Source organism: Protopterus annectens, chromosome 15.part0 (genome assembly GCF_019279795.1).
Source record: "Protopterus annectens isolate FY-2018-M chromosome 15.part0, PAN1.0, whole genome shotgun sequence".
Taxonomy (NCBI): domain Eukaryota; kingdom Metazoa; phylum Chordata; order Ceratodontiformes; family Protopteridae; genus Protopterus; species Protopterus annectens.
The window spans coordinates 350,930,343-350,941,557 of NC_056749.1; the positions used below are offsets into that span (position 1 = coordinate 350,930,343).

Consider the following 11,215-nt stretch of genomic DNA (forward strand, 5'->3'; position numbering starts at 1 on the left):
CCTGTCCTCCACTGTTACCAAAGTGCAAAGTGTCTCTGGAACATCAAAACAACATGTAGTGACAACACTGGCACTCCCCACATGAAGTAAAACTGAGTGGCTTCTACACTTGTATAAACATAAATTATCCTTTTAATACTGCATTATCATTTGCACATATTTTGTCTTCATTTTTCAATGACTGGATGTGAGATGGTATAATTTATGTGTAGTGAGTCTTTTCTTGTGCAGAGAAATATAAGCCCTTGTTTATTAAAGCAAAACAAAAGAAAAAATAGCAAGCTGTATCAACCAAAGTGGGTATGCCAGCTGGATTGGGCCTCAATAATTATGCAACTAGAGACTCCATTGATGAGTAAATGTCTTCAGTGATTCACCCTCCCTAAAGGCCCAAAGCAGTCAGTCATCACCCAGTGCTCACAGCATTCAAGAGAGATGGCGGGTGGGAGTACAGCCAGCTAGGACAGGTATCACTAACACAGATGAATCATATATGCAAACGCAAGAATACTGCAAAGCTCAGCCATACAGACATCTTATCAGTCTGTCTCCATGCCAGCATTAACCAAAATGTATGTTCAATTTCCACATCCCCAAACACCTTAAGTAGGCCAGTTGCCATCATTCCCCCTATTTACACAGTGAGTAATGCAGTCCTGATATTCTCCATGCCCCATCCTCTTTAGTCTTAATGGGTTATGTCCCCCTACATCTCACAATACAGATCTCTCCAGTCATTGATAGGGACTATTCTCTTCCACTCCCCAAAATTTAAACTGCTCTGTAGTTTATCTCGGCTGCCCTTCCTGATTTCATGTTTGTTTGCCTGGTACTTCTGAGGCTATAATTTTTCAGATCTTTATCGGTGCAGTAATGTTTTTCTTTTAATCTCTTAGAGCTATCTTTTCAAATAATCTCCTATCCAATGCACAGAAAATGCAGTGTTTCTAGTGGCTCAGCAGCCTGTCACAATTTCTCCACTGCCACTGCTAACTGGCAACTGAACTTTATGGCTTGCAATGCCTTCTTTGCTTGTCTAAAGCCATTCTGTATCATCCTGTGCAAAAAGATAAAATTCATGCCACTTGAGAAGGTGGTCTGTCACAGAAGTGTAGTTGGGTGGGTGGGGGGGGGTACTGTATAAAACACTTGGTTCTGTCAGATGGCTGTGCAGAGGGAGAGGGAACTAGAAAGACTGGTAATACTGAGAGCAACAACATGGATGTAGGCCACTGAACCACCAGTGGTACGCAGGCTGTGACTACCATGGAAAGGGAAAAAATGGGCCTGCATACCACTGGTGGCATGCAGGCTGTGACTACCATGGAAAGGGAAAGAAACAAACTGCATACCACTGGTGGCATGCAAACTGTGACTACCATGGAAAGGGAAAGAAACAAACTGCATGCCACTGGTGGCATGCAAGCTGTGACTACCATGGAAAGAAACAAACTGCATAGCACTGGTTGCATACAGACTGTGACTACCATGGAAAGGAAAAGAAACAGACTGCATACTTCTAGTGGCATGCAGGCTGAGACTATTATGGAAAGGTAAAGAAACAGATTACACATCACTGGTAATATGCATGCTGTAACTACCATGAACAGGAAGGAAACAGACTGCATATCACTGGTGGCACACAGGCTGTGGCTACCTTAGAAAGGGAAACAAACTACATACCTCTGGTAGGACGCAGTCTGTGACCACCTCAAAAGGGAAGGAAACAGACTGCATACCACTGGTGGCATGCAGGCTATGTCTACCATGGGAAGGGAAAGAAATAGACTACATACCACTGGTGGTATGCAGGCTGTGACTACCATGGAAAAGGAAAGAAGCAGATTGTAAGGGGAAATTATTAATTTAAGTAATCAGGAACCTTCATAGTTATTAGACTAGAAAAATCTGTTTTCCACCCAGAAACATGTGAAAGAATAGGGTCTATATCACGTTGCCGAAGTTTTAAAAGTTTGAACATCGTATCGACACCATATAATGGAACTTTTAAAAGTTTGAACGTTTCAACGGAGATCTCTGTACAGTGCAGAATGGGAAGATTTCCCTTTTTTGCACTGCAGTGTGATCTCAGAGTTGGTATATATAAAGAGCGGGGGTGTGCAGGGGTGCTTGCCCCCCTGCTTAAACTATTCAGGTAGTTTTTTCTGTGTTTTTTTTTATTACATTTTCAAACTTTTAAAAGTTCAATCATATGGTGTTGACCATATGATGTTCAAACTTTTAAAAGTTCAATTATGTAACATAAGACGCGAAAGAATATCAGTCAGGCTTCATGAATCTGTGAAGGGTTAGGTAGCTCTAAATTACTAAAATATACATTACAGTCCTACAAATGGCAGCAAGAATAGTTCTGTGAAAAGAAGGGACCAAAATATATTCAGGTGCCAAAACAAGGGCAGAGTTTATGTAACTTATGACTGTAAAATCAGTCACGCCTCCACCAGGAGATATATGTAAACTAAAGTTTAATATTTTACGTCTCTATTACCTGTAGAGGTACAATTTAGTGCAACTGGCAGTTTTCTGAAATGCATACTACAATGACCATTCCCTTGTTATGAAGAAGTTCCGAAATCTACACATTTCCATTTTTTGTGGTTCAAATCTGAAGATATACCAATGCAGACCTTGTACAGATTCATTTATAGTTAAGAAAGAACTCCTTGGCTAGAATACTTTATTCAGTGATGCACCATACTGACATAATACACAGTACACTATGTAATATCGTAGTCAGTGATACAGTATACTGACATAATACACAGTACACTATGTAATATCATAGTCAGTGATACAATATACTGACATAATACACAGTACACTATTTAATATCGTAGTCAGTGATACGGTATACTGACATAATACACAGTACACTATGTAATATCATAGTCAGTGATACAATATACTGACATAATACACAGTACACTATTTAATATCGTAGTCAGTGATACAGTATACTGACATAATACACAGTACACTATGTAATATCGTAGTCAGTGATACAGTATACTGACATAATACACAGTACACTATGTAATATCGTAGTCAGTGATGCACCATACTGACATAATACACAGTACACTATGTAATATCATAGTCAGTGATACAATATACTGACATAATACACAGTACACTATTTAATATCGTAGTCAGTGATACGGTATACTGACATAATACACAGTACACTATGTAATATTGTAGTCAGTGATGCACCATACTGACATAATACATAGTACACTATGTAATATCGTACTCAGTGATGCACCATACTGACATAATACACAGTACACTATGTAATATCATAGTCAGTGATACAATATACTGACATAATACACAGTACACTATTTAATATCGTAGTCAGTGATACAGTATACTGACATAATACACAGTACACTATGTAATACTGTAGTCAGTGATGCACCATACTGACATAATACATAGTACACTATGTAATATCGTAGTCAGTGATGCACCATACTTACATAATACACAGTACACTATGTAATATCGTAGTCAGTGATACATTATACTGACATAATACACAGTACACTATGTAATATCGTAGTCAGTGATACAGTATACTGACATAATACACAGTACACTATGTAATATCATAGTCAGTGATACAATATACTGACATAATACACAGTACACTATTTAATATCGTACTCAGTGATACAGTATACTAACATAATACACAGTACACTATGTAATATCATAGTCAGTGATGCACAATACTGACATAATACACAGTACACTATTTAATATTGTAGTCAGTGATACAGTATACTGACATAATACACAGTACACTATTTAATATTGTACTCAGTGATACAGTATACTGACATAACAAAGAGTACGCTTATTTAATATTGTACTCAGTGATACAGTATATTGACATAATACACAGTACACTATGTAATATTGTACTCAGTGATGCACCATACTGGCATAATACACAGTACACTATGTAATATCGTAGTCAGTGATACATTATACTGACATAATACACAGTACACTATGTAATATCATATTCAGTGATACAATATACTGACATAATACACAGTACACTATGTAATATCGTAGTCAGTGATACGGTATACTGACATAATACACAGTACACTATGTAATATCGTAGTCAGTGATACAGTATACTGACATAATACACAGTACACTATGTAATATCGTAGTCAGTGATACAGTATACTGACATAATACACAGTACACTATTTAATATCGTACTCAGTGATACAGTATACTAACATAATACACAGTACACTATGTAATATCGTAGTCAGTGATACAGTATACTGACATAATACACAGTACACTATGTAATATCGTAGTCAGTGATACAGTATACTGACATAATACACAGTACACTATTTAATATCGTACTCAGTGATACAGTATACTAACATAATACACAGTACACTATGTAATATCATAGTCAGTGATACAGTATACTGACATAATACACAGTACACTATTTAATATTGTACTCAGTGATGCACCATACTGGCATAATACACAGTACACTATGTAATATCGTAGTCAGTGATACAGTATACTGACATAATACACAGTACACTATTTAATATCGTACTCAGTGATACAGTATACTAACATAATACACAGTACACTATGTAATATCGTAGTCAGTGATACAGTATACTGACATAATACACAGTACACTATGTAATATCGTAGTCAGTGATACAATATACTGACATAATACACAGTACACTATTTAATATCGTAGTCAGTGATGCACCATACTGATATAATACACAGTATACTATTCAATATCACACTTTTGGTAAAACTAAATTTAATAGGTGGTTGATTACTCAATGAAGTTTGCATCCTTTGCTCTCACAGACCTTTTCACCATACCCTTCAGCCATCCATCTACATTCCTGGATAAACCATTCTAATGTCATACTCAGCTGCAGCTACAAATTTATTAGGGTTGTAGAAAAAATGCTTAAAATAAATATCTGTAACTGTAGATTTTATATATCAAATAAGCAAACTTAAATGTTGATGCATACAAATATCTGAAGCCAACAAATTAAACCGTATTTTTAAAGCGGCAAGTATCTGTATATAAATAAAATATTTTTGATGATACTGTAAATAATGATGACAGGAAACAATGAGCTGTTCTCTAGTTAAGTATAAAACAGGAAAAAAAACTGTAAAAAAATGGATAACTCACAAGAATAAATGTGGGAAAAGCAGAAATGTCTAAGGAGCTAAGAAGGCCCAGTAGTAAATTTTTCAGGTATACTTCCCTGCCCACAGGGATACAACAGGGGTCACTGACATTTATGTTATTCAGCCCATATATAATGCCACTGAAAAATACTGCTAGGCTGCAGAAGCAGCTGTATTACTGCTTAAATGGAAAATGCCCAGCTGTGGAGTTCACTCCTGAGCAAGAGGATGCCAAAGGTGCAAGTATGTAACCATCAGCAAACCTGGGTGAAACTGATAGTTAACAAAAGCAAAGTACTGACTCTGCAGCCGGTTTTCAAAGTTCCGTAGCACTACATACATCCTCCTTAAATTTCTGCTGCAGGCTGCGAGCTAAACCCCATGGAACAGGTGTATGATGTGGTTGTGTTTCTGCTAAGCCCAATGGAACAGGTGTATTACCAAGTCTCAGTATTAGTTAAACCATACTTTTTTTCATCAAAGAAATGTTTCATGAATGCAACACCTGATTCCACAACATGGTCTTCTGACATGTTGTTTTAGTATCCTTGAAGACATATTAGTACCGTAGCATCTTGTGTAGGCTGACATGTAATTATGGAGATTTCTAACTTGTGTAAACTACAGCAAGCAGGATAGTGACTGAGTGTCAAGACATGCTCATATTAACCCTTTTTTGCAAGTAATGCACTAGCTGCTGGTTTACTGGGAGGATAATTTACAGAACAAATTGCACTCCAGGAAATAAAAGCAATATTATGCAGTATCTGGCTAGTATGTACTATTAACCAAGGTTATATACAGAATTAGGACTCTTTCCGTAAGTGTTCACAAGTTTGTGGGCAAAAAATCCCAGAACATCTATAAAAACACACATTAACACTTAAAAGAGCTTACAAAGCAAACAAACAACTACATTAATAAGATTAATATAAGACTAGGGAGTGGGATTCAAGAGACAAATACAAGAAAATCCTTCGCACACAAGTGACAATCTCTAGATAAAATTTTCCAACAAAAGGTAGTTATAGCAAACAGTAAAATTAACTATTTTTCCGGTATTTACTCTTAAAGCACTTTACAAAATAAATAAAATTCATAAAAGCAAATAATATATGGAAATTAGGGAAAAAACTAAAGTGCATGCTAAATGAATATTATAAAAGTGAAACAAACTACTAAAATATTTAAGTAGCACTATACAAACATTAACAAAACAATAAAATACTATAAAATGCAAATTCACATCACAGCATCACAATGTCCTCAAAAGTCACAAGGATCAAATAAATACACAGTCTGTTGCAGAATATAAAAAAGGCAAGACACTCTGTAACTTAGCAATCACAAAGTGCCACTATGTGTCAAATATGTGGGTTCAAAATCAAGTCTAGTGCAGTGAAGCATGAATGGAAAAGGAATAGCAAAACCTAAAAAGTATATCTGCGACACTACCCTTTAGAACAGTGTCTTCGAAAGGACTGCTATTTCTAGATAATGCTTCTGCTTGGTAGAGTTCTAGATACTGTACTGGTCATCAAACAGGATGGATGCTTAAACCAGTGCTCATATGCCATCATACTCCCACGCAACTTTCTGAAAGGGTATAAAAGTATTTTAGTGACACAAGATCTGTTTCACAGAGTGAAACTTTGAATTCCTTTATCCAGAAACACTCCTTAGAAAGTACATAGAATACAAAATACATACGTACGCATGTTAGCATTGCTTCTGAACACAGTACAATTTTATTTGCAGACTGTCAAAAGGTCACAACCTTCTCTGAGAGGCTAAAGGACTAGACAGACAGTTCTCATGTTTTTTTTTTTTTTTGTAATGCAACATGCCCCCCTGCAGTGCATTCTGGAGTGGTCTATTTTCTCTAGCCACCATGTAAATGCATCACCATTTCTGCTGCAACATATTTTGCCAAGTCTGAGGGTAGCTATCTAATCATATTTTCAGCTACTAATTATTCTGCATTAATGCCGTATGTTGATTTCAGCTGGTCTTAGACTATTTAACGCTTCTTAATGCTGATTCCCTTTACAGTGCCATATCTAATATGCTGAGCAAAAAAAAAAAAAAAAAAAGCTCAAGCCGCCATACTCGAACATCTGCTATCAGTGTGGACGTTGGACTGTTGTGTAAAAAGGCAAATCTGCTTAATTTTGCACGTTGTCAGGCTAATTAGTAATCTGTTCGTTAAAAAAAGTACATTATTAGGTGGACATAGTATGAAATCACAGTAAGAAAGCCGAGCAGAACCACAACTATTCAGATATTAAGTACTACTGATTTATACATGTAGCCAAATTGAACTATTCTAACACAAAAGGCAGCAGTAAACTTTATCACTGAACTACCCCACCCCCAAAAAATCATATTACTAATCTGAGTGCTACACACTGATGACATTTAGCAGGCTGTATATATGCATGCATATTTTATTTCCTATGTATCTGAATGGATATTTTAAGATAAACTAGCGTATCTTCTGTGATGAAGTTTTTGGCCTTTGTCTTTGCCTCCTGCTCAGAGCACACCTGAAGCGTGTCATCTGTTTTGTTTAACATAATCATCTCCTGAATACATTTGCTACAAATGATTTGAAAAGATTGTGGTACTTCTGTACTCTGCAGTGCTTTATATTTGTTCAAGCACTGTTTGGAATAAAAATAGTGAAGGCATATGAAAATGGTCAACACTACATTAGAAGATACCTTAATCTGATTAAGCCATGATTTCAAAAAATAATCAGTCAAGCATGCTGTTTAAGTAAAGACTACATTAAAACAGATAGCTGCTTACTACATCAAAACCAAGTACTATTTTCAGGCAGCCTTAGTATGGCTCCTATATGACATACACCCAACCTGTACTATGTGACTGAAAGGTGTGAATAAGGGTTGGCATATGTTCACTTACAGGTTTTGTACAATTTAGATTGTTTAATCCCTTCAATAACTAATAAAGTCTTGCTTACTCCACCCTGGATCAAAGCACATTTTCAAATGTATTCAGATCTCCCTTAATCAGGCCGTATTTCTGTCTGAATGTTAAAATGGAATAATAAGCCTGTATCACCAGTATCTTAAAGCTACATAAACCATGTGCCTTTTCTATTAAACACATACACATGCTCACTGACAAAGTATATTACATATCCAGTACCTGAATTCTCCACATGGATAGCCATCCCTCCAGTTCTCTGTTTTGATACAGCCTGTTGCTGGATACTGCAAACGTCCCAACAGCTCATTGGGATACCACACTTCAGAAGTACTTGGCCCATCTTGCCCAGCTGCTGTCAGTCTGTTCATTTTCCTGTATCCAAAAGTTGTGCCACTGCTAAAGGCAGTACAAGTGTTCCCATCCTCTTGATACAGTGGGTTGTGCCAGGGCATCTGATATGAGCCAAAGGACTGAGATGGGACATGGTCCGAGTACCTGCAGTACGACCCCAGAGGCTGGCCAGAATTCATTCCACTGTTGGCTTCAGATTTGATCTGGTACTGAGATGGCAGATTTATTGGTGTATGCAAATGTTTGTCCCTGAAGTATGTGGAAGCACTCTCTCCATAGGATGCGCGTCTGTACAATGGCGTGAATGTTGTGCTCTCTGACTGGATGGCTACACTATTATCTTTCTCATAGTCCTCCAGCTCCGTGGATACTGCATCTTGGAGTCTGTCCCGTTTTTCTTGGTTCCTATTTATCTCGGTCCCTGTTTCTCCGTATTCTATGCTTTTAATGACTCCAACCCGCTCTATATCATTCTTGCCTTCTGTCCTTGTGTCAAAGCCTGCCTGGCCTGACCTGCCAAGTGTATGACGACACTGTGCCAGTACCGGGAAACGTTCAACGGCTACCATGGAACTGTTCTGTGCCCCTTCTCCAAAAACTGTACAACCACTCTGACACAGATAACTAGTGAGTGGAGAACACTGCCCAGCTTCACTGCTTTCAGGGACCTCATTCGTTGTGGTAACCGAGCCAAACATTCGGCCCACCTGGCTAGACTCGCTCACCTCGCTTAACTCCGTGCTCAGTCCCATAGAGGCGGATACAGCTTTGCAGAGCTCCTTGGCTGTTTCAGACACTGGGGAACAGCCTTCTCTATTAGTCAAACTGCAAAAAGTCTCCCTTTCTTCTCTTCTGCCACCCATTTCTTCTCCAGGGACAGCGCAGGATAGTCTTTGCGCAAAACCTTCTTCAGGCGAGCTCCCTTTGCTTCTGCTGGCAAGCCCTGGCTGCAGGCTGCCAGCTGCAGAGCACAAGAGCGCGAAGGGCCACGAGCCCTGCAATTGTGACGTCCTGCACGGGGCAGCAGTTGCACAAAGTCTCAACGAGTCACTGCTATCCGGACTGCTGAGTTCGCCCTGTAACTCGCACGAAGTGCTTCCTTGTGAAGACGGACCTCTGTAGATCGTGTGCAGCGGGGCCCCAGACTGTATGACGGACCGTCCATTTGTGCCATCTTGACACTCTTTGTACTGGAAGGTGTTGATGTGGTTCGAGTCTCCCATAAAGTGATGCATTGATTCTATTTGTGGAACACTCATAGGGTCGTGTAACGCGCCGTAATAGACGTTCTCAAACGCGCCTCCTAATGCTTTTCGCGGAACTCCGGTGCATACTCCTCCCTGGATATCCATACCATGAGATCGAAATGTTACCGAGGAGGGACGGCTTTCTTGGATGGCCAATTTCGACGGGTGCTCAGTGTTATATAAATCAGTACACCTTTATTAGGAGCTGTTAGCAGTAGCAGAAAACCCTTGCGCAAACACACTTAAATGTACGTATGGCTCAACAACTGCAGCTCTGTTGACGAAATGTCGCCGAGTTATTAACGAATTTTCTTAAACCTCAATACAAGCTAGGCAGCGACATAAACCTTCATGCTTACTGATGTTTTTCTTTCAACTTCTATAGTCAGAGTCTCAAAAGTTTAGCTGACCACAGCTCATGGGTATGCCTATAGTACCCTGGCGCAAGAAAACGTAGCTACCAAGCACAGCGCCAGTACGCTAAGACAGTCCAAAGTTCCCATTCTCCCTTAATGGCAGGCAGTCCTTTAACGTAACACAGGAAAAAAGTCCAGCTACCAGTCAAACGTGTCGTATACGCGACGTGCTAGTCTTTCTATCAGCCTTAAGTCGTCTTTTTAGAAGGAAAAAATGCAAGGAAAATTAGTATTTGTGCCAAGCAACGCATTCGAAGAATCTGTCACCCTTCTGCTTAAGGACACTCGAGCATTTCTATTTCTCTACGTGTTCTCTATCGGGGCGGAGCTACTTTGCTGCACGTTGCTGGAGTTGGTGCACTTATAGGAGTCGGTTCGGGGTGTTTTTTTTATGCAGATTAACGTCACTGGGTTTGTGTTACCAATTGTCAAAGTCTGTTAAAAAAGACAATATATAAGGGAGATGCACACACTCAAAAGGAAATTATTTACTATTATCCCCAAAGCACGCTATATCTCCCGGCATGTGCATCATTGCAACCTACAGTTGCTGTTCCATCATTTTACATCTGCTGCAACTTGCAAGAGCAGTGCAGCAAATGTTGTATTATGAAACCGAGTTCTGCTTAGTTATATGAAAATAATAGTTGCATGGGCTGCGTTTATATGGCTCAGTGAGAGAAGCAGACATATAAACTTAAAAGTGTACACCCATAACTTGAAGAAAAACAGACTTATAGCTAAAAAGTGTATCTTCCCTACTTCAATTTCATCCAGGCAAAACAGACAGAAGAAATACAATTGGTGCTGCATCTTGCATTTCTGGAACATGCCACTTTTATTTATTATACTTTACCATATTTCAATACATTCTGCAGACGGCGTCACACAAAAAATTGCGCTTGCGACGTGGTGCAGGGGTGAAAAAAACACCCATTGCCTTTTTGGACTTGGGCTGGCACTATACAATCTCTTCAAGACCTAAATTAACATATGACACAAATA

At 38.7% G+C, this 11,215-nt stretch overlaps 1 protein-coding gene across 1 annotated transcript in view; it reads right to left on the bottom strand.

The window, feature by feature from the left end:
- Positions 1–10,515, bottom strand: part of AR (androgen receptor) — a 659,717-nt gene extending 649,202 nt beyond the window's left edge. Inside the window, exon 1 of the mRNA XM_044057107.1 lies at positions 8,416–10,515. Within this exon, the coding sequence (XP_043913042.1) occupies positions 8,416–9,899 (1,484 nt within the window). The 5' untranslated portion in view covers positions 9,900–10,515. The remainder of the gene's footprint in view (positions 1–8,415) is intronic.
- Between the last annotated feature and the right edge of the window lie 700 nt (positions 10,516–11,215).